Below are 25185 nucleotides of genomic sequence, written 5' to 3'. Positions count from 1 at the left end.
CAGCAACATTGAAGAATGGCAACATAACTTTCACAAATAATAAAAACAGAAATGCTGAAAACAGCCCGGCAGCATCTGAGTTGAGAAATCGAGTTGACAGTTCTGGCCCGTGAGCTTTCATTAGACAAGATGTCAAACTTGTTGTGTACTTCAAGCACTTTCAATTTGTTTCAGATTTCCAGCATTTGCTGCATTTTATTTTGCATTAACCTCTTCTGTATCCTAACAAAGTCCTCATCTAAGTTATCTACTACACAATTAATGAAAGACATCACCTTCAGGACAGCAGTATCTGGATTATCCTTTCCTTCTTGTCCAGGCACTTGAACACGTGTTTGGTGTCTCATGTGTAAACAGGGTCCTGTGTCCCAGCCTCATAAAATAGGTGCAGTGTCAGTTTCTGGTGACTACATCTGTAAAACTCTAATGATGGTACCTCTTCATCTTCACAGATCTTCTTTCTCTTATGAATGGGAACATTCTTGTTCTTTCTTCTCTGAAGTGTAAAAGGGACAAAGGTTTGATTGAGTTACAGGGAGGAGTGAGGAGAAAATAAATTGCGTTTCACCATCTGCAGCTTGAGAATCAGATGACCTTGGGAGATGAGGGAGAACTGGGAAGATAGGAAGAGGATAAGGTATTCAGTTCCCGAGTCAGACAACTTCTGTCTTGCCAGTGGCCAAGCTCTTCCGCAGTTCTACTTCCCAGGATCGTCAGCACCATCTGCTTCATCCAAGTTAAAATATGCAGATTAGCTGGTCCTCCTTCAGTTCATTGCTACTCCCTCTGTTGTGCACTACTTTTACCTGCCAGAATGTTAGAATTATTTCAGTGCTGCTTCAATGTACTTGGGTGATGCAAATGTCATGGTGAATGGCTGGTAGAATTTGCAAGTTGAGAGCTAGAGGTACAAGGGCGAAATAAAACAAATGAATGGTTGGGTATTGAAAATGGGATTAGAATAATTAGGTAGTCCAATGTGGACACATTGTGCTAAAGAGCTTTTCTCTGTTCTGCTGATTTCTAAGACTTTAACATGAATCCATAAGACTGGGGATCAAACTCTGCTGGGGCAGATCGTCAAAAGGTTCACTTTTGAAGGCAATGGAAACAAAAGGTCTAGTTATAGCAATTGTGAAACTGCAGAGAAGATAACCACAGAGAAAATAACTCTTGAAATAGCTGAAACAATGGCATGAGAGATTATGTTAATAACCTTCCATAACAGGTTGCCCACTTCATTATTACTTACAGGGCACATGATACAAGAATCTAATGCATATCAATATCATGGATCACTGAGGCAAGCCTCCAAATACACAGTTTACCAATACCAACTGAAAACAAGTCTGTTTCTTGTGTACAACTGTAATATGACTTTCAAATATTATATGTTATGCTCACCGACAGTACCAATCCAGCATACAATAATTATCTAGTTAGCCGGTATACCAGGTGACTCACTATCCACTAGGACACTAAACTTTACACAGCAGCATCAGTCCAGGTTCAATTCCTTATTGCTCCTGACTGGACTTACTGTGGTAATGCTATGAATTCCAAGGCTGAGACAGGGAAATTTAGCCTGAGGTCCCACTTGATTCAGTATCCAGTGGAAATGTGTATGTTGAGTGAGGATACAAAAATTAAGGCAAACTAATGGAGAATGTTCCTGTGCCATATTTCAATATGAAGGCTTTCTATTCCCCCCCAAGGAGGAAAAGATGAGAGAGAATACAAGGTTCGTAACATGATGGAGATTAGCTGTGTACCTGATTATACAATTGTAATATTGTAGGATTTCTACACGCCAATTTACAGCAAATTTCACTTACTTCATCCCATTCCAGATTATAATTGCTGACTTTGGAACCATTGTCACACGTAGCCTACAAAAGTTAAGGCAACGTAAGTCAAAGTCAAACTCAACAGCAAGCTATGTTAATGAAATACCTCTCAATAACTTGCAACAAATCATATAGCTAAGCATTTGCATATAATACAAAAGAACACAACTAAGAGCAAGATAGGTTATTGGTAAAATATTTAGACAAATGTGGTAGAGATGCAGCACATTTTAAGTTTGAAAAAATCATTAGCGAGTTTCTAAGATAGAACAGCTTCAGAGTCTGATATTTCCAGGATGTTTTTTAAGAGGAAGATATGAGGTACCAGGCAGAACAATTCAACAATAAGCATGTAGAGACTGCCTAAGAGATCAGATTAAAGGTGAGGAATATGAAAAGAAATCAAATAAATAACTAAGACAATCAGAGATTCTCAAATCAATCGTCTGAAGTCATTCAAGATAACAAAGGCCTGACCAAAGAAGAGAATGAGTGATGAGGCAGCTGATAGTGAACATGGAAACTGTTAAGAATGGTAAATATGGGAGCACAGAGTTACACTTGATTAATTCAGCTAAACAACTCAAAATTGAAGATGCAGTGAGCATTGATAAAGAAAGGCAAGAAAACGAAGTGACCGGTGATTGAGCCAATGGTTTGATAAAATGTAAAAGTTCAAAAATTCAATTATTTGAAAAACTAAGCAATAATAAGGAGCTCTGAGATAATTGAACAGCAATGACTTTGGACTTGGGTATTTGTCTCACCTTCCACTGTAGACTGAGGGAATGTTTGGTCCTGTTTATTATTCTAGGTGGCACTGGCGTGTCTGGTTCACTGCACAATGTTGTAAAACTCTCTGATTCTGATGGCGTTCCTCTTATTAGGTTAGAGGCTGCTTGCACCCTTTAGCAGACAAAATTGTATCATTAACCTAAGTAATGAAAGTAAGTTAATCACATTCAACAAAAGCTAGTGGTTTGTTGAATAAAATTTAAATTTGATTTTTAAAATAGAATTCTATCGAAGTTGCATTTATGACTTTTCAACACAGCAAAAGGTCTTATAATCACCACAAACCTGCAACTATTTTAAACTGGTATATCTCCTTAAATGGACTGAACACTTCCAAGATGATTCAGAGGTTGGAGGTGCAAGCTGGGAGCATGGAGAAATTCAATCACCAAGCAGGGAATAGAAGCATTAAGGAAGATAAATGAAGGCAAGTTTAAATTGTAGTCTTGATTAAACAAATCAAGTGGCATGACGTAGCAGAGTGGCTTTGGGAAAAAGCAGGGAAATAATCATTGAAGATTGCACCATCCATGAAGTTGAAGATGGAAATTGCTGTGAACAGGGAGAAACACAGCACTGGAAGGGAAGCTTGAAGAACTCCTGCAGGGAGCACAGCTCAAGTATGGAATGCAATACAAACAATGATGAGGATAAGGAGCAAGTAGGGAATGGCTTAGATACTGGTCAAGAGTGAGCAGGGAGTCGATATTTAATGAAATGTGAGTAGATACATTTATAGATTACATCTCTTAATGCACAGGTTGAAAGGGGATGAGTGACTGGTACAGTAATTCTCAAATAGCTACAACTTCTCACCATTCAGTAGGTTACCAAGAATCATTTTAGTTGGAGTGAATCCCAAAGACAAGAATCTGAAACTCGGTTGTCACTGAGCTTAAATATTCTTACTAACTCACAGGTGCTCCTACTGCAATTAGATTGTGTACCAGCCATATAAGAGCAATTCAGAAGCTGGACTTCTGTGGTGAATAACTCACTTGCTGACAACAAAAGCCTGCCCACTATCTACAAGGCTCAAGTCAGGAAGATTCTCCATTTCTCTGGTTGAGAGCAGCTCTAACAATACTCAAGACATTTATCACCACCTAGGACAAAACATCCGTCTTAACTGGCTGCCCATCTAACATCTCGAATATTCAATCCCGTCGTCACTGACCAGGGGTATTGCAGTGTGTACCAGTGACAAGATGAACTGCAACAAATCCCAATACCCCTTAGATGGCTTCTTCCAAACTTGCAACTCATGACTTCTAGAAGGAAAGAGCAGCATATACATGGGAACACCATTATCTGCCATTCTCCTTCAATTCACACATCATTTTGACTTGGAACTGTATCATCCTTTCTTCATGGTCACTGGGTCAAAATGCTAGAACTGCCTTCCTAATGGGATTGTGTGTGAACCTACATCAAATGGCTAGTAGTTATTTGAGAATACAGCTGTCTATCATGTTTTAAAGTGAAATTAGGGATGGACAAGGATGCTAGCCTCGTCAGCAGCACCGACATCCTGCAAAAGAGTAAGAAACGGTCAAAAGAAATGACAGTGAGCCCAATAACAAGTCTATGTGTTAAAAGCATTTCACAAATTCCAGAACTCTTGCAAATGTCCTAGAACGGTTGCGTGACCTAGTGCTCTGAGGTTCTAGATTCAGATTCCAATCTCTGTGGGGCCACACGTTCAAATCCCACTGCTTGGATCAATGCAAGGGGGATTTCGCCTGAATGAGTATGTTTGTGAATGTGGTTCAATGGGATTTGATGCAGAAGAAAAAAAGAGTGCTTTAAGTAAGGTTTACTGCAATAAGTAAATTGTGCTGAGTGAGGAGTTCAGTGAAGGGTGGCATAAGGTGCATGTGTCTTCTACTTTTTTTCTGCAAATTCATGGTGTTAAGAAACTGCTACTAGAGATGGTCTTTAAATTGCTGCAAATTAGAAAAGTGTACTTTCTAAAGGAAGTAACTACATTTAGATTTACTTGAAAAATATCAGGAATTAGTAAAAGTCATAGACAACGTAATAAACTAAAAAAGTAAACCAAAGTAGAATAAAATTCACATAAAGGAAGCAAAGTTATGACATAGCAGTGCAACTCTGTCAAGTGGAATGCATGGACTGTAGCAAATGGTAATTCATGTATTCTACCAGTGTCCTAGACGACCGCATGTTCAGAAAATGCTGCCAGTTACAGTAACTTAAGTTCTGGGTTTCAGAGCTTGAGTAGTGGCTGGAATCACTGTGGAGTATCTGTGACACTGACAATTATGTAGATAACATTTTCAGAGAACTGGTCACAGCACAGCCTAAGGGCCTAGAGACAGAAAGGGAATGAATGACTGCCAGGCATACCAAGAGAAATGAGTAGTAACGCAGTGGTCCACTTGTAAGTGGGGTCGCACTTACAAAGCAGCTTTCATTTTGGAAATTGATGATGGCACTGGTTCCTCAAGGGAGTACAGTTAATGTCACATTTATGGCACTGGGGTGGTTTGGCTGCAATATTAGGGGAGGAAGAGCCAGTGATAAAAGATTCATTAGTTTGGGGAACAGACAGATGTGTGTTTGACCACAGATATAACTTCAGAATGGCATGTTGCCTGCCCCATCAAGGATGTCACAGAGCAGCTGTAGCACATTTTTCTGGGGTAAGGTACACAGTCACTGGTCTACACTGGTACCATTGATTTGGGTAGAACGATGTGGTTCTGCAACCAGAATTTAGGAAGCAAGGTAGAAAATTAGAAAGAAGGATCTCAAATGTAATAATTTCCAGATTACTCCTTGTGCCATGAGTACAGAAATAGAAAGATAAAGCAGATGAATGTAAGCCTTAAATGTTGTGCAGGAGACTAGGCTCAAAATTCCTGGATAAAGGTCACTGGCTTTGGGGAATATGATGGCTGTACAAGCTGGATGAACAGATCTGGAACGGAGTTCTGTGCAGGATGTTTTGCTAATGCTTTTGGGAAGGCTTTAAACCAACTTGGTAAGGGTGTGGTAACCAAGAAAGAATATTAGAAACTACTACTTGGTGCATAAAATACTTGGGACAGACAGATAGCAATAGCATCGACAATAGCAAATTAACAAGGGCAGTTACAGAAAGGGAGAAACGAATGAAGTATAAATCCGCATTAATGTGCAGTTATGTGAATGCATGGAGTATATTTAATAGGACTGGTGAATTACCGATGCAGATTGTCAGTGGAAATATGATGTTCTGTGGGAATAACAAAGAAATTATTCAAGAATAAGCTGGACAGGGTGGTTAAATACTCCTGGGTGCAAGGCGTTCAAAAAAAAATGGAAAAGGAATGAAAGGAGGGGGTGATGGCAGTATTGGTTAAGGAAAGCATTGCAGTGCTACTGGAAGAGAGTGTCCCAGGGGTTTCAAGATCCGAATCAAATTGGCTACACCTTCAAAAATAAAAGATGCAATTACATCATTGAGTGTGGTCTACATATCACCAACAAACGGGAAGGAAGTAGAGAAACAAATCTGCAGGGAAATTACAGAGAGGTGTCATCACTTTAATACAGTTATAACGGGGCAGAACTTGCTTAGCTATAGCCTGCTCACCGACACCATGTTGAGTACCAGCAAGGTCACTCACTCCTGCCCTAATTGCAGCTTTCGTTTAAACATGAACTAGAGAGATTTCTAGAGGGGTACTGACAGTGATTGCTCTCATGATCGAGGCTGCCTTTGACAAAATGTGGCATCAAAGAGCTTCAGCAAAATTGAAATCAATGGGATTCCTGCTTTTGAGACAAGCCTTGTACAAAGAAAGTTATTAGTGTTGCTGGCCAATTGCCTCAGGACATTTTGCTCAAATTTGTCAGGGTAGTGTCATAAACCCAAACGTCTTTAATTGTTTCATTAATGACCTTCACTTCAAAAGATCAGAAGTGAAAATATTCTGTTTATTCACAAATATATTGTTCTGTACCCTTTGCAATTCCTCAGATACTGAAGCAGTCTCAATAACGTAAATTCTCACTTCCCTAAGCTTGCCCATATGAGTCAAGTCAGAAGCATTGAAAGAATACTCTCCATTTGTGTGGCACCTCATCCACCACCTTAAATATTTACTTTGTTTCCTCGCACAGTCCAAAGATGTGCAGATTAAGTGAATTGCCCAAAATTGCCCCATAGTGTTCAGGGATGTGCGGGCAAGGTGGTCAGCCATGGTAAAAGTGGGGTGACGAGTTCTGGGTGGGTCACACTTCGGAGAGGGGGTGCAGAGTTGATGGGCCAATGGTCATTTTCTGCATTGCAAGGATTCCATGATACTCGCTAAGCCTCTTTTGACAGTATTTTCCAAATCCCTAATCTCTAACATTTTTAAGAACAAGAGCAGCAGATGCAAAGGAACACTGCCATCTGCAATATCCCTTCAAAGTCTCACACAATCTTAACTTATCATAAAGACTGCAGTGGCTCAAGGAGGCAGTGCTTTACCACCTTCTGAAGGCCAATTTGGTAAAGGCAATAAATGCTGGCCTTTCCAGTAACATCCATATTTCTTGGACAAATATTTAAAGAAAGCTTCCATTTATGTAATGCCTTCAAAGTAACAAATCATTCACAGGCGCAGGAATATTATAAAACAAGATTTGATTCTGAGCCACAACAAAAAGCTATCAAACTACAGAATGAAAAATTTGGTGAAATGAGTTTGATTTAAGCAGCATTTTAAAAGAATGATAAGAGCAAATACACAGAATTGGGATTTAAGAGTTTAGGGCCTTGGTAGCTGAAGGCATGGCTGCCATGAAAGGAGGGATGGAGTTTACAAAACTAAGGAGAGGCAAAGTCATGAAAATAAGTTAAAAAAGGAGAATCTTAACATTAAGGCAGTGCTTGACAAGGGACCAATGTAGATCAGCAAACACAGGGGAGGTAGGTGAGCAAGACTCAATGTGAATTAGGTAAGCAGAAAGTTTTGAGTAACTTCCAAGTTTGTAAAGCGTAGAATGTGGTGGTCAGACAGGAACGCACGAGAACGATTAATCCTAAAAGCTAACAAAGATACATTAAAGATTTCAATGATAGAGAAGTTGAATAAGAATGAGCAATAAATGCTGATTTTGTTGGTAATGCTGTGCCAAAAATTAATTTTTAAGAAAATGATAAATGAAAGGTCATGATCTAATTTATTGGCAGAACAGACTCCAGGGGCTGAATGGCCTTCTCCTGTTCCTCTGTTCCTAAAAGCCAATTTTCAAAATCAGCTGTGAATAGTTTGAAATATGTGTTATTGTTCTCACCATTATAAATACACTTAAAATATTAAGATTCTTTATTCAAAATGATTATTACATTTTAAAATCACAATTTTTGGCTCTGTCAATGCTGAACTCAATTAATCAGTATATGATGAAACTATTCAGTCATAAGATTCAAGTTTGGTTGTCACTGTGTAGAATTAGCTAATCCTAGACAGTAGAAGCATTACATGCAACATAGGACAATCATTATTTTTCTTTTTTGCATTTTTGATCTAGAATTATGAGTTGCAGTTGAGAATTGAACTTTGAACTGCAGCTTTACCTTTAACAAAAGTAGCGAAAAACAGACTGATGGTTGCTGAGAATGGGCCTGGAAAGATAATGCAGGTAACGTACTGCTCTAAGAGCACTTTAGACGATTTGGTACCAAAATGTTGCTAAGATCAGGAAATGGCAGTTGACTAGATGTTAAATTGGTCAATCAAGAGAGAATTGGTGCTGACCAGCCAACCACAGAATGTTGAAATGAGAAACCAAAGAGTGAACTGGACTTTTGGGCAAGAGGGAGTGTTGCTTTGGAAGCTGCTGGATTAGGTTGTTGGTTTTGTTCTCTCCAGTTATCAACTTGTTGAAAATTCTGAGGAAAGAAAGCCCAATCTATAATGAATAAAGAAAAGTCTCTGGAGGTTCTGCTGAAGCTGCTTGCATTGACCAGTGACTTTGGAATTCAAGCAAGGTGCCTTCAGTACAACCGATCCAATTTCATGAATGCTGGATAATTTTCATTCAATCGATTTTAATAAAAAAAGTCTACTTGTCTGTGTGCGTGTGTATGTATGTGGGGGGGAGGTTGTATTCAAAGAAGATCAGTCTTAAATCTTAGATATTAATGAGATTGCTGATGTTCTGCTAAAGTTATAGTTTATAATTTATTATTAATAATGTAAGTTATAAACATGGTGTCCTAGCTTAGTTATTTGCACAGTCTAGTTAGGAACATTTTAACTATCTTGAGGTTGTCAAATGTTTAATTTCACATGTTGTGAATCCAAGGCTGATTTGATCTGGCTTGCTATTCCTGTTAGCGGGTTTTGAGAAGATTTGTAGCTCAGGTTGAGGTTCTGGATGTAGGTTTGCTCACTGAGCTGGAAGATTCATTTTCAGATGTTTCGTCACTTTACTAGGTAACATCTTCAGTGAACCTCCGAATGAAGCACTGGGGGTGCTATTCCTGTGTTTGCGTGAGTATTGGGTGAGTAGAAAATTGGAAGATGAACATTGACTCAGGATAGAAAGGGCTTCTGATACTCTCAGTACAACACTGCACCAACACTCTGTCAAGATGCACACATGAAGAAAGCATCACTGTGAAAAGCAGAGGATAATGTTGGGTGCCCAAGGAGACCTATGTCAGTAAAAAGAGGTGCTTACCTTCTCTGTTGAAGGTACAGTTATTGGTAGACAGAGCAGGAAAACGGGAATGAAACTATATTTATGACTACATTCATCAACCAGAAAATGAAAATCCATTATTATTGATTACCAACCTGGCTTGGTATTCTGTGGCTGGTTTTAGGTCCTGTAACTTGACATTCATATCTTTTCCTCTTCAAATAAAAGAAAAATGTAAGCTATTAAATAATATAATAGTCTATCAAATTCCAAATTAAATATAAACATTTACTGGGAAGTAAAAAGATCAACTTGTGATATTTAGCAAGACTGAAAAATTAATCTAGAGAGTGACAAAAATACAGAAAATTCATTTCTGATAATTCCCAAAGACATTATTCGCATGTATCTTGCCTAAATTTCATTTCTACTTTCCAGCACAATCACGGACGACTCTTATTTTAATCCAACTGCACCAGCTAGCTTGGTTAACATAATTTCTTAATACATTTAAATGATAATTATAAACTACATTGTGACATTTAACAAAGACAATGTTTTAATTAATACTGATTGCTACATTTTCTTGTGTCAGGTAGTAATTCACAGAGACTACACTGTTACATGCTGAAGGCTCCCACCACCGTTTGCACCCTGTATTGGAAGCTGGTATCTTTGGGCTTGGGATGGAGGAAGAGGAAGGAAATCAAATGGAATGTAGAAAACTTAAAATGGGCAAAGTAGTCATTTTGTGTTCAGCTCACAGCAGTAGCTAAGGAAAGGCTGATGGCTTTTTTTGGCACCTGAAGCACAGATTCATCAGCTGAGGAATACATGAATGACAACAAAGTATCACCCAGACTTTGGTCTCAAGGGAAAGGAGGCTCATAACATTATCACTGGCTGAATCTGTACAGTCTAAATTAGGATTGTAGGGGTTAAGGAGGAGTGCCACACTACCAAACCAATGAGATGATGTAGATGTTCAAGATCAACAGTAATGACAAGACTGACTTTGCAGTTGTCAGCGATCTTACTAGGATTAAGATGTCCCTTATTTCCTTATGCAAATAGTGATCAATGGGATTTCTTGGGAAATCTTTTTCTGAAGCTGAGCCTTTGATACTGATTTACCCTTGTACCCTCACTTCCACTACTATATAGAGTGGAACCTCGATTATCTGAATATTGGATTATCTGGCAAGATCCCAATGCTTAACAGTGCTTTCCGGCATTCGATTATCTGGAATTTGATTAACTGAATGAAATACGCCCTGCCCGTGTCCTTCGGATAATCAAGGTTCCTCTGTACTGGGTTTCCCTAATGGAGAACTATTTTGTCCTGTGCTTCATTTCTGAAAATTCAAAAATATTCTGAATGCCAGCAGTAATATAAAACAGGTTATTGAGACACAGATTAAAAAATACAAATAAAGATTTCTTGGACAAAAAACATTTAAACAGAGATGGATGGAAAAATAGTTATTTGCCTCTTTCTAATTGATTTTTCAAAAAAGTTGAACACAGTTAGGCAAATGACAGTGTCAAACTGAAAGGAAAAATATGGAAGCAACAGAGATAATGAAAGTCAACAATGGAGAGAATAATATCCTCCAATTTCCCTTGGGTAATGCAAAAGCAGATTGATTAGTAATAGACTTAAAATAAAAAAAAAGGCCAGTCTGAAGAATGGTCACTGGACCCAAATAGGTAACATTATTTTTTCTCCATAGATGCTGCCAGTACTGCTGAGATCCTCCAGCATTGCTTTTGTTTCATATTTCCAGTATCTGCAGCCTTTGGTTTTTTTGTTTAATAATAATGTATACATTTTACTGATATTTTTATTTAATCATTTAATTATCACGATTATTCAATTATATAACGAGTTATCAAGTACCAGATATAAAGCTACCTATTAATTTAGCTTTAACTTAAAAACACCAGACAAAACCCAACATATTTCCAAAACAAATAAAAAAAGTTGCAATGAGCTTCACCACAAATAGAATTCCACAAATGGAGATTCCAGTTAGATTTCTGACCATTAGTTATTTGAAAAAGCAATAATTTCGTCTAATTAACGGGGAACATTCACCAGAAAGACCTTTCTTGGAAATAACCTCAGAACAGTCTTCTCAATCATGCAGCAATGAACTTTTAAAAACTTACAAAACCATCTATTCAAGATAAAATCATTTAATGATGGACACAGTTTATAATAATGAACTTCTATGTACTCTGCTCTTTATGGATTATACATTTAAATTCAGGTATTAATTATACTGTGAAAATGTTGTACGTACATATAAACAACTTTGAATTTTCCATCCTTCCCACTACTAGAAATAGCAACTTCATAGCTGCATGGTTCAGGTACAACATCGCTATCAGCGTCATCATTACTTGCGGCTGAAGGAGGAGACCATGTGAGTACAACTGATCTTGCCTGGATGTCAGATACCTATGAAAAACAATGCTGGAATGAAGTAAATAAAATACAGAGCATGCACGATAAGCTGCAGACTTAATAAAGAGACACTTGCCATAACCTGTTCAAACCTCTGAAAACTGACATGGAAAGATGCAGCAGATTGTTGTAAAATTTGGCGAGTGTAGAGGTGCAAAGCTTATTTCAGGAAGTTTCTCCTCAAGGTGCAGATTAGGAACAGTGCATTGGACATGTCTCCATCTACTCAGAAAAGCATACATCTAAGTGTAGTGGGTTTGGGCTCCTATTCTCAGGTAGACCCTTGCCATGAACTCGAGTTGAGAATGTAGACAATGTTGTAGGTGAGGTCTTTGAGGTTTTAATGCAGCCATTGGTGATCAGCTGAATGCTCCAAGGCCAAAATGCTCAGACACCCTGAGAAAACATTAAAACCTACCTTTTGGATTTTTGTCACATTTTTACCAGATTCCCTCAGGCCTGAAAGGAGTCCTGATACAATACTCATTGCCTAAATACACAGGTAAGAGGAGGGAGCATGCCCACCAGCTCCATTTTCACTCCAGTGCTGACGCTAAATTAGAGTTGTTGCAAATGGTGCTTATCATTGTGCAGTCAGCAGCAAACATCCCCGCTTCTTACTTTATGATGGAGGGAAGGTCATTGATGAAGAGCTGAAGATGGTTGAGGCTATTACCCAGAGGAACTAACATAACTGACCTCCAACAACCATAATCATCTTTTTACGTGCCATGTTGCAATGAAGGCATACCTGTATGGCAAGCCTCTGCAAATATAAAGGAGAAAGTGAGGTCTGCAGATGCTGGAGATCAGAGATGGAAATGTGTTGCTGGAAAAGCGCAGCAGGTCAGGCAGCATCTAGGGAACAGGAGAATCGACGTTTTGGGCATTAGCCCTTCTTCAGGCTAATGCCCGAAACGTCGATTCTCCTGTTCCCTAGATGCTGCCTGACCTGCTGCGCTTTTCCAGCAACACATTTCCATCTCTGCAAATATAAATGCTTGAAATACAAAGAGTCTTCATAACCAACATTTACTTTATTTTAATTACATCTTTACAATAAGACTAATGTGTTTTCAGGTAATCGCAAAACCAACATAATATCTTTAAACATTCATTTTCCTTAATAGCTTGCAAAACATGTTTTGCAATTTGTATTTCAAAAACTTAGTAAAACCATACAGATCTTTTACACATTGCACAGAATTTGTGAATGTTTTTTTCAGAACTTGGTACCTTATTTATAAAAGCATATAAAAAGGTCACTTACCACAGGTTTGCCAACACTTGATAGGACTGCTTCAAAAGCTTTTGTGTCTGTATCTTCATCTATAAAACCAAAAAAACTTTACATTCCTTATTAGTATCACTGTTTTCTAATATTATTGAAATAGTACCAAACTTAAAATTAATACAAAAATACTTAGCAGTTACAGAGAAGAAAAGGTCCTGATGTACTATATTTAAAGAATGGACTTGAAAATGCAACACAAAAGCAATGAAGTTGTGAATACACTGTCTAAAGTTGTACTCCTAAATTCCTGAACAATAGCATACCTAGATCTATATGGCATTCTACTATAGTGGACAAATTAATCAGTCTTTAGATTATATTATTTTCTTCTTTCTAGACCACGAGATTCTGAATCTTACTGGAGAAAGTTTCCTTACTTAGTTTGTAGCTCACCCAAGTAGTTCTTCTTGGCATGGAGTGGATATACTGTACCAAAAGTTCACAAGAATAATATTAAGTTTGAATTATTAGGGCAGATTATTTAACTTGATATACATTTCCATGAGTTTAGAAGGTTTTAAACTGATATAATGGAGGTCTTTAAAATTATAGTGATTCAGTAAGACTGATATAAAGGTATTATGTTCTTTGTTCTGCTTTCTACAGTTGAGAAATCCAGAGTAAAGGGACACCATCTTAATATTAGAGTGAGGTCATTCAAAAGTGAAATCAGGAAGCAGCTTTCTCACAAAATTAAAGGCTCTATATAGAGATCCCTCTGTCAAAAGGCTGATGCATTGTCAATTGCAATTTTAAGATTTGAGATTAACAGACGTTTGTCAGATATTGATTATATTGTTGAATCATACGATGTAGTTGCAATGTCCACTCTATTATTATTCCAGAACCCCAAATTAACTCAACAAATGGAATCAAAAATCTAGCCTTTTGGTGACAATTCCATCATTGCTGATTGTGGTTTAAAAAAACGTCTAGTTCATTAATATCCTTTAGAGAATGAAACGTGTTCTCCAGATCAACCGTCATAGATTAGATTACATTCCCTACAGTGTGGAAACAGGCCCTTCGGCCCAACAAGTCCACACCGACCCTCTGAAGAGTAACCCACCCAGACCCATTCCCCCTGTCCTGTATTTACCCCTGACTAATGCATCCAACACTATGGGTAATTTAGGATGGCCAATTCACCTGACCTGCACATCTTTGGATTGTGGGAGGAAACTGCACCACCCAGAGGAAACCCACACAGACAAGGCGAGAATATGAAAACTCCACACAGACAGTTGCCAGAGGCTGGAATCGAACCCGGGTCCCTGTTCCAGTATAAACAAAACTTCACATTTTAATTCCATAGCCTTCATAGAGAAAATACCTTGCATTTCAATTGATATTTGACCACAGAAACATTATTCAAGTCAATGGCCTTTGTGGAAACTCTACAGTGCAGAACAACACTGGATGGATTGCTTATTTGAGAACACGGCTGTTGAGGAGTAAAACGCCCTAAAGACAACTAGATATCTCCGCTTTAGCACCCATTTACTACTCCTCAATTGTCACCTGCAGAAAAGTGGGCACTGCCAACCTTTCATGCAATGAAAAAATTTGTCTGAAAGAATAATTTGTGAACAATGGCTGCGTACAATGCCTCAACCATTAGAGGGTGAGACAATTCAAAGCTTAATTTTGTGCGTCTTATGATATTCCTGACACCATGGAAGTTCGAGATAGTTTGGGTAATGAAGACCAAGAAATGAAATTTCATTACAGTTAGACTATATATAGCTAAACTTCCAGGGCAATCAAATAATATTTTTGGATGCATGATACTGCTACAGAATACATTTGATTCATGTCACATGAATTTAGTTATTTAGCACATGTAATGTTGCAAATAAAGAATACAGTCATTTCATCCATGCATGCATCTTCCTACAATCTCATTGCTTTAAAGGCAGTGGGGGAAAAAGGCAAGTATTGTCTGTGAGATGAGAGTTAAAGGGCTGTTTACTCATCATCATCATTATGATAGTGTCTATACAAATAACTTGGCTGGCATTATAGTTGTATTAATGCTAGGCAAAACAGGTGGAAGCATTTAGGGTGAAAACAGGGTGCAAAGTGCAGTGTTCCAAATTTAGAATTGCTCCTGCTCCATTCTTGCCTGACTAGCCAAGCTAAAATCATCTTCATCTTAAATGAATACTTAAGTGTTGAAATAGCTGCATATTCACTGAATCAGATAGCGATTTTATTTTGGGAGCCATGACAACCCACCCCGTGTTACTACCAAACTTGTGGTGTAAAAATCCAGTTTATACTAAAGTAGCAAACTTTCTTCATTTAAAGTCAGTTTTGAGGGTCCTAAGTGACTTTACTGACTTGGCTAGCAACCTATTACAGTACCATGAAATATAGACCCTTACCTTTAGTGGACTGTGATCTTCGTCATCAATTGGGCCAACCTGCATTTTAGAATATAATTTCCAGGTCTTCAGCATCTAAACAGGGCAGCATTGTCCACACCCCTTCTTTATGAACAAGTTGTTTGATTTTAGTCACAATGACCTCTTTAAAGCCAAGGTGACGCCTTCAAAAAGCTACCATATTAGCAGCTGTATATTCTCCAGCCAAATGTGCTAAAGACCCAGCTCTAACCAAAAGTCTTTTGGGTACAAAGTAGTGCATCCAAATTAAGGGGAAATTGGAAGGACTGAGAAAGGCTCAGGAGAATCCTGGAATTTGCAACTATTCTGTCACCTTTCCCTCTCTCTGATATTGCAGGCATTAAACTATGCTGAGACCACCTGCACAAGTCCAAATTTGTGCTTCTCTGATTCCTAGAGGTTAAATCTTCTCAAAAAAACTATTATAGCAATTGCTTTGCATACTTTCTCAACGTACTATCTCAGGTGAAACATACCTGATCAAACATGATTGTTTCTCTTTGCTTTTAAAGAACACGTTTAAGAAGTTGAGAGATAGGTTGGGAGATAGATGTTGATCAAAAATTTACAGAGCATCTTGCATGTAGGAAAATAATTCAAAGCTTTACAGAAGATATTAGTACACTCTGGAAATACAGCTTAATTAAATTCAGTCCAGCTCAGCTTGACATCCCAACAATACTCCTTTAGAGATTGTCATATACATTTTCACTGTCATAGTTACTACCAGCATCATCCTCTGCATGCTTTTTATTATTATTTTAGGAAGTTACCTAATTATTGCCTGAAATTTGATTTAAATGCACATACAGTCAGGAGTAGGCTAAATCAGCCATTAGAACATTTTCTATTACTTGGAAAGAACTGCCATTCACACACACAACATACCAAACATTTCCATACTGATTTCAGATGTGCTTTGTGTTTTCCTATCCTGTCTGTTTTTCACCAATCCTGTGGATGCCCCCACAATACCTTTATTTTCTTCACTGGTGGGAGACTTATGGGGAGAGGATGGTGGGCTGCTGATCTTATCTTTCGATCCATTAGCTTGTCTATCTTTCAGTTTCTTTTGTAAACGCTCATAAGCTTTGCTAGTCCTTTCATCTCTGTGGATAAAGTTGGACCTCCCATGAGAAGGATGAGATTCTGAAATGCAATAAAGTATATACAGATTAACTTCATTTTAAAAGGAGTTTGATACAAATATGTAGGAGAAAAAATTATTTCAACATATAATAACTGATCTCCTGCAGTATCAGTGCACACTCCTTGTGCAGATAAAGTCCCATGTACACAATGAAGATACGTACTACTGCATTAAATGGCACTGCCACCATCTTCAAAAAAACAGACTCAAAAGATATCTAGTAGATCAGAACTGGATATTCAAGTGCCCCTATGAGCCATCATCAGAACTGCATCCAATCATAATATGTAAACTAATGTTGCAACACAACTAACAAACTAACCCTGGTTCAAGGAGGAGTCAGAAAGAGAATGCTTGGAGAAATACCAGGCATACTTAAAAATGACTTTTCAGCCTAGTGAAGCCTCAGTACAGGTGAGTGTTAAACAATGGTCGCAGCTAAGACAGAGCTAAGTAACCCCACACCAATAGATCAGAACAAAGCTCAGCAGTCCTGTTAGATCCAGTCATGAATAGTGGACAAGTAAACAATTAATCATAGCAAATGCCTCCAAAGCAATGACACTTTTAATAATGTGGAGTTGAGCATGCCAGTGCAAAATATCAGGCTGATGCAGTTGCAACCATTTTCAGCTACAAAAGCTAACTTATCTCAGCATCCTCCTGAGGTTTTCACTATCACAAGTCCCAATTCAATTTACTCTACATACTAACAGGAAAGGACAGAATACACTGGCTACATCTAAGATGATGGACCAGACACCATCACCATTGTATTGCTGCAAACAGGCAGCAAAATCTTGCTGCATCCCTAATCAAGTTGCTCCAATACAACTACAACACTGGCACCTCCTTGATGTGGAGACTTGCCCAAGTATGCTCTGTCCATAAATTACGACAAATCTAATCTTGCCAATTACCCCATCAGTCTACACGTAATCATCAAAGTGATAGAATTACTTAGAAATAACATACTTCATTGATGCTCACATTGGTTGCCATCAGGGTCAGATTTTCCTGGAGCCTTAGATCAAACATGGATAAAAGAACTAAATTCAAGAGGTGAGGTGAGCTGAGAGTGACTGCACTTGACATCAAAGTAATATTTGATGAGTCATACAGCTGTATAAGCATGAAAACAGACACTTTGGTTCAACTCGCCCAAGCTGACCAGATATTTCAAATTGATCTAGTCCTATTTGCCAGCAATTGACTCTCATCCCTCAAACCCAATAAAAATTGAAAGAACTGTGAATGCTGTAAATCAGAAACAAAAACAGAAGTTGCTGGAAAAGCTCAGCAGGTCTGGCAGCATCTGTGCAGGGAAATCAAAATAAATGCTTTGTGTTTGGATTCTGAGGAAGGGTCACCAGACCCAAAACTTGATTTCTCTTCACAGATGCTGCCAGACCTACTGTGTTTTTCCAGTAACCTCTGTTTTTGTCCCTCTAAACCCATCCTGTTCATATACCCATCTAGGTACCTTTTAAATGTTGTCATTGTACCCACCTCCACCACTTCCTTGGCTGCTCACTCCAAACACGCATCATCCAGGTATGAAAATGTTACCCGTTAGGTTCTTTTTAAATCTTTCCCCTTAAACCTATGCCCTCTAGTTTTGAACTCCCACACCTTCGGGAAAAGACATAGGTTATTCACTCTATCCATGTATCTCATGACTTTATAAACCTCGATAAGGTCACCCCTCAGCTTCTGATACTCCAGGGAAAAACACGCCAGCCTATTTAGCTGCTGGAAAAACTGAAGAGAAAATGCTTAGCCAAGCAGTGAAGTTGATTGTCTATTGACCTGTTAAGGAATGACCTCTTGAGAATTTACTCTTCTATTTCACTTCATTTTTCAGTCTTTTGGAAACTTGCTTTCCAAGTTGTGAATTAAATAATTTCTGCAAAGGTTGTTAGAATTAAAAGATCCATAACTGATAATTACAATAACTTATTGTAAGTGGCTCTGCACATGGGAGGATGGATTTCTAATCTCTTTTCCAGGCAGGAGGGTTCTATACATGCCACGTTAATGAAAGCCTCTGTTTTTGAGCTCTACTACTTTAGCGAGGATGAAACTGTAATCACAGCCAGTAAGCAATGCCTTACGATGAGCATAGCATTAAAGAGAGCTAGCAAAACTGGAATCAATGTGAAACACTTTCCCTTGGCTGGAAACATATCTAGCACAAAGGATAATGATTACTGTTACTGGAGGTCAATTGTCTTAGTTCCAAGACATCATTGAAGGAATAAAAACAAAATGCTGGTGAAACTCACCAGGTCTGGCTGGATCTATGGAAAGAGAAACAGATTTAACATTGCAAGTTTAGTACTAGTCTTCAGAACATTATAAGCAGGCCAAGGATAGAAATGTTGGGAATGGGAGCAAGGTGGTTTATCAAAATGACAAACACCTGGAAGGTAAGGGTCATTCATATGGACAGAAACTAAGTCTTCCACAAAGTGGTCACCCATTCTGCAATTGGTCTTGTTAGTGTAAAGAATCTCTGAAGAAATACAAGTAAAACAATGCTACATCTGGAAGATGTGCTTGGGGCCTTTGACAGCGAGGAGGGAGGAGGTGAATGCATGTGAAGGTGCAATGGGTGAGAGAGGAAGCGTTGAAGGTGATGAAGAATGGACCAAGTTGTCACAGGAGCAAACGATCCCTGTGTGGAATGGAAAGGAAGATGTGCTTGGTGGTGTTGGTGTTCTACTGGCGGTGGTGGAAATGGCAAATGATGATCCTTTGAGCGTGGAAAGTGAGGACAAAACAAATTCTATCATTATAGAGAAAGAGGTGATGGTAGGAGTGCGAGAGATAGGTTCAGGGCCCTGTCAACCACAGTGGGGGAATTCTCGATTGAGGAAATAGGACGATATTTCAGAGACACCTTGATGGAAGGTGGCCTCATCAGAACAGTTGCAACAGAGACACAGTAACTGGTAGACTGAATGGAGCCCTTGCAGGAAACAGCTTGTAAGTAAGTGGAGTTGAAGTACTATGAGATTTGGTGGAAACAGTGAAGTCAAGGAAGGAAAGAGTCAGAGATGGAACAGTGACCAAGTGAAAATCAAAATGTTAACTCTGTTTCTCTCTCCACAGATGTTGCCAAACCTGTTGAGTCTCTCCAACACTTTGTTTTTATTTTTGACATCTGGCATTCTTGGTATTTTGATTTTATGTAAAATTGAAGAAATTTCTCAGGATTGGATCCTAAGCCCTAACTATTTCAGTTGTTTCATCAATGTCCTTCCCTCCAACTTAAAGAACTGGAGGTATTTATTGATTAATGCTATATTCAGTGGCATTCACATCTCTTCAGAAAATGAAGTATTCTCTATTGAAATACAGCAAAACCTGTACACATTTTCAGGTTTAGACAAATAAGCAACAAGTCACTGTGCTGCACAATTGCTAGGCATAGAATCTTAGTTATAGCGTCATTGATGTACAGCATGGAAACCGACCCTTCCAATCCAATCTAGTCCCACCTGTCACGTCTGGCTAAGGATATATTTTAACTTCCAGGCCCTCGGTGAGGTGCTTGAATGATGATGGGGAAAAGCAGCAATAGCAGTCACCACAACATAAGAACCGCTTTGGCTTGCCATAGGCAACTGCAGTGTCAAGTGTCGCCATTTAAACAGCTGTTGTGCCCATTTGAATGTGAATATCAGAGGTGAAAGTGAGGACTGCAGATGCTGGAGATCAGAGTCAAAAAGTGTGGTGCTGGAAAAGCACAGCCAGTCAAGCAGCATCTAAGGAACAGGAGAATTGACATTTTGGGCATAAGCCCTGTGAATAGCAAGTTTACAAATGACACCAAAATAAGTGGTGTATTGGACAGTGAAGGTGGTCATCTCAGAGAACAATTTTATCTTAGTCAGATGGGCCAATGGGCCGAGGTGTGGCAGATAGAGTTTAATTTAGGTAAATGAGGTGCTGCAGCTTGGTAAGGCAAACCAATTCAGGACTTATACAGTAAATGGTAGGGCCCTGGGGAATGTTGACGAACAAAGAGACCTAGAGGTGCAGGTACATAGTCCCTTGAAAGCAGAGTCACAGGTTGACAGGTTGGCAAAGGTGGCATTTGGCCTTCATTGGTCAGTGTACTGACTAGAGGAGTTGATACGTCATGTTGCAGCTATACAAGTAATTGGTTAAGTCACTTTTGGAATACTGCATTCAATTCTGGTCTCCCTGCACCAGGAAAGATGCTATGAAATTTGAAAGTGTTCTGAAAAGATTAACAAGGATGTTGCCAGAATTGGAGGGTTTGACCAATAGGGAGAGGTGGAATAGGTTGTTTTTCCTGGAGTGTTGGAGGCTGAGAGATGTTTATGAGGGACGTGGATAGGATGAATAGCCAAGGTCTTTTTTTCCCCTCAGGGAGCCCAAAACCAAAGGGCATAGGTTTAAGGTGAGGGGGAAAGATTTAAAATGGACCCAAGAGGCAGATTTTTCATGCAGAAGGTGGTGTATGTATGGACTGAGCTGCCAGAGAAAGTGATAGAGGCAGGTATAATTACAACATTTAAAAGGCATCTAGATGAGTACATGAATAGGAAGGACTTAGAGGGAAATGGGTCAAATGTTGGTAAATGGAACTAGATTAGGTTAAGATATCTGGTTGGCACAGGCTAATTGGACCAAAGGGTCTGTTAACTGTGCTGTATAACTCTATGACTGCGTGTGTGTTTGGGAGGAATATATCTGCAAGAGAAGGAATCTTTTTTAAATTAACCTTGCAGCAGCCATTTAAGGAGGTGGTGTAATAAATAAAGTGAATTAGCTCATCCCTTTTAACATAGGAGCTTAATAGTTTGGGATATCCATCTGCAATTGTAATGAATTGTGAAAGCTTGCCAAGGTCTGATCATAACATTACTTTTTAAAAATGAACAAGTATGTACCCAAACAAATTGAACTGAACTTGCTAAAATGCACCCATTATTAAAACCAAAGATACCTGAAACTGAAATGGGAGCTTTATGCACACAGAGACAAGCATTCAAAGGGAATAGGGTGGACACTTGAGAAGGGGAAGCATTTCAGAGCCGTGGAGCAAAAGGAAGCGAATAAAACATTCATTAAAATGATTGATAATTCATTAAAAGAGACACAGACATCATGAGGCAAACTGTCTATCTCTGCACTATATAATACTTTGACTTTAGAAAATGGTTAAATCAAACTGACATTATATATTAACATTTCAAATAAATATGAATCATTCATCAGAAACATAAGCATAAAACAAATAGTTTATTTGTTTACTCTTCTGACTGATCACTTGTGGTACCAGCCTCTCTCCCGGTCAGCTCAGCAAGACTTCCTTCTTACCAACATATTCTACATGCTTTTTTTTATGTTTTACAGACTTCAGGTTGCCAACACAATTCAAAATATTTAGACAGAGAGTCATAGAGTAAATAAGGTTTCTCAGTTTTATCCCATTCCTTTGCAATCCAATACTGATTCCAATTTGTTTGCAATTTTAGCTTCTTTCCAAAACCCTATTTTTGCTTTTACTTTGGAACCATAATTAACAATTCCAAATACAAAATTGTGCATCTGGTGTTTAACCGGATATTGTGACATTGTAAGTCAAAGACAAGTATTTGCATTAGTATTAGAACAGCATAACACTCAGTTTCCACTTAACCTGTTTAAGGCTGAACACATCCTTCAGTGAAAAGATACATGTTTTCATTCATTTCATAAAATGCTGATAGAAAAAATATGCTTGCCAAAATAGGCTTGATTACTTTAACTCAATTTATTTTACCAATAAAGACAGTGAGAAAAACAAAATTAAATGTAAGACTATCAAAGCTTATTCTTGTTGACTTAGTAGCATTTCAAGATTTATGTTGGTAGGGCGTTAGCAGCATATTTTCTGCACAGCTGGCGAATGAGAAGATATAAAGAGAGTTAAAACTCATGGCTCCTACCTTGCTCTGCATATGAATGCTGGGGATGGTGCTGTGCAACATATGGGGCTGCAACATCTCCTGGTCCTGGAGAGTACATTTGATGATGTGGCAGGACAGGTGGAGGAAGAAATGGAGGCATATAAGGATGAGGATGCATTGGTGGATGACTGCCAGGATGAAAATCTGGCTGTTGAGGTAACACCAACACCCTTCGAACACCATTTTCTTCAATGACCTGTGCAGCTCAGAAACAGAATTACACTGAGTACAATAGCCAGGTTTAAACCTCACAGATGAAGTACAAGCCATTTTTTTTTTCCAATTCATCTTTCTACCATGACCTTTAAGATATATAAATAAGAAATTAATCTTTCTAAACTTTTTCTATTAAATAAAATACTTATATATAATTCTTATTCAGATTTAAATTATCAATTCAAATCTGTATTAATACTACAGAAAGAGCAACTACCGTGAAGCTCCTGGGATTAAACCTCTCATTCACAACAGGATAATTGAAAAAATACCATTCAGGCTTGACCATCTGCAGAAATTTTAACATCCTGAGATTGTGGAATTCAAGAGTTTAAATTGAGGGATTGCACTGAATGCCTCCAACGATCAATCTGGCAGAGTAGTTCATTCCACATATTCACCACTCTCTTATCAGGTAATAACCTTTTACTAATTAAATTGTCTCCCTACTTAGTTCTACTTGCTTTAGTTTAAGCAATATTGTTCAATCTGTATCATGTTAGCCTTACATTCTAAAACTAGATCATGAGACAGCTTTTATCCCCCAAGCTATCTAGTGTTTTCTATAACAATTATCAGAAGATTGAGGTCAAGTCTTGCATAGTCTCTGTGCTTGGTTGCCTTTCTTGTGTATGAAAGAATCTTATGGGTATTAATTTGCAGTCTGACAACAGCATTGTAAATTTGTTTTATTCTATTTAGATGATGACATTCATCACCTTATTAGCTTCATTAACCACTACTTTCCATTGGGTTATTTAGTTACAAGTCTAAGACTCCCAGGTCTTACCTTGAAAGTCCCAAGTTTGAACCTAATTGGTACTCTGAGAATTTTACTGAAATCTGTTTGCAAGTTCAGTTCACTACTTTGCAGTATAAGCTGTATACACACAAAAGTTCTATTAGCTAAGCAATAGTGTACAAACACTTTCTTTTTTTTAAAACTATAAATGACTTCCATTTATTTACTTCCTATTAATGAATGTAAACTGGTTGTGGTGAAGTAGTGTATGCTAGGTTTGTCTCATTGTGGGATGGGTATCACAGAATTGGTACCTTGACTGCATTGTAGGTATGAGAACAGGAAAACAGGAAGGAAGGCAATGATCCACAGATTTTTGACAAAAGTCTCTGAAACAACTTCAAAACTGTGCTCCAATGTTTCCGTGACCATAAAGAAAAGGTTAAAGGAGTTGCAGATAACATTGCAGACAGCTGTCTGTGTTTCTTCAAGCATAATCTTGAGGAGAGGTCAGAGAGTATATATCTAGGGATGTCTTCGAACAGTGATGCGAATGAAAACCAATTAAGTGGATGAAGGGACTGGGGGCATTCTGGCGAAGTTTGCCGATGATACGAAGTTCGGTGGACAGGCAGATTGTCCTGAGGAGGTGGAGAGGCTACAGAAAGATTTATACAGTTTAGGAGAATGGCCCTAGAAATGGCTGATGAAATTCAGTGACTAAATGCGAGGTCTTGCACTTTGGAAAAAAGAACACAGGTAAGGACTATTTTATAAATGGTGAGAAAATTCATAAAGCCAAAGTACAAAGGGAAGTGGGAGTGCTATTACAGGATTCTCTAAAAGTTGATTTGCAGGTTGAGTCCGTGGTTAAGAAAGCAAATGTAACATTGTCATTTACAGGAATGTAAAAGCAATGAGGTGCTACTAAGACTTTGAGAAAGTGAGGACTGCAGATGCTGGAAATCAAGGTGAAAAATGTGTTGCTGGAAAAGCGCAGGAGGTCAGGCAGCATCCAAGGAGAAGAATCGACGTTTCGGGCATAAGCCCTTCTTCAGGAATGAGGAAGGTGCGCCAAGCAGGCTAAGATAAAAGATAGGGAGGAGGGACTTGGGGGAGGGGCGTTGGGAATACAATAGGTGGAAGGAGGTTAAGGTGAGGGTGATAGGCTGGAGAGGACAGGAAGAAGATCGCAGGTCAAGAAGGCGGTGCTGAGTCCAAGGGTTGGGACTGAGATAAGATGGGGGGAGGGGAAATGAGGAAGCTGAAGAAATCTGCATTCTTCCCTTGTAGTTGGAGGGTTCCTAGGTGGAAGATGAGGCGCTCTTCCTCCAGGCGTCTGTTGCCATGGTCTGGCGATGGAGGAGACCAAGGACTTGCATGTCCTTGGCAGAGTGGGAGGGGGAGTTAAAGTGTTCAGCCACAGGGCGGTTGGGTTGGTTGGTGCGGGTGTCCCAGAGGCGTTCTCTGAAATGTTCCGCAAGTAGGCGGCCTGTCTCCCCAATATAGAGGAGGCCACATCGGGTGCAGTGGATGTAGTAAATGATGTGTGTGGAGGTGCAGGTGAATTTGTGATGGATATGGAAGGATCCCTTGGGGCCTTGGAGGGAAGTGAGGGTGGAGGTGTGGGC

At 38.8% G+C, this 25185-nt stretch overlaps 1 protein-coding gene across 7 annotated transcripts in view; it reads right to left on the bottom strand.

The window, feature by feature from the left end:
• The window catches only part of fndc3a (fibronectin type III domain containing 3A), a 190835-nt gene that overhangs the window by 74486 nt on the left and 91164 nt on the right, over window positions 1-25185 (bottom strand). For 5 of the 7 annotated variants that reach the window (XM_043700406.1, XM_043700400.1, XM_043700404.1 and 2 more), the window contains 7 exons: window positions 22576-22792; window positions 16348-16608; window positions 13028-13086; window positions 11594-11751; window positions 9443-9502; window positions 2615-2753; window positions 1836-1889 (listed from right to left, as the gene is read on the bottom strand). In XM_043700406.1, the coding sequence (XP_043556341.1) occupies window positions 1836-1889; window positions 2615-2753; window positions 9443-9502; window positions 11594-11751; window positions 13028-13086; window positions 16348-16608; window positions 22576-22792 (948 nt within the window). The remainder of the gene's footprint in view (window positions 1-1835; window positions 1890-2614; window positions 2754-9442; window positions 9503-11593; window positions 11752-13027; window positions 13087-16347; window positions 16609-22575; window positions 22793-25185) is intronic. The other 2 variants (XM_043700402.1, XM_043700401.1) reach the window with 2 other exon arrangements.

This window comes from Chiloscyllium plagiosum, chromosome 12, assembly GCF_004010195.1.
Source record: "Chiloscyllium plagiosum isolate BGI_BamShark_2017 chromosome 12, ASM401019v2, whole genome shotgun sequence".
NCBI lineage: Eukaryota > Metazoa > Chordata > Chondrichthyes > Orectolobiformes > Hemiscylliidae > Chiloscyllium > Chiloscyllium plagiosum.
The sequence above is the reverse complement of the archived record's forward strand: the minus strand, read 5'-3'. Positions and strand labels throughout refer to the sequence as shown.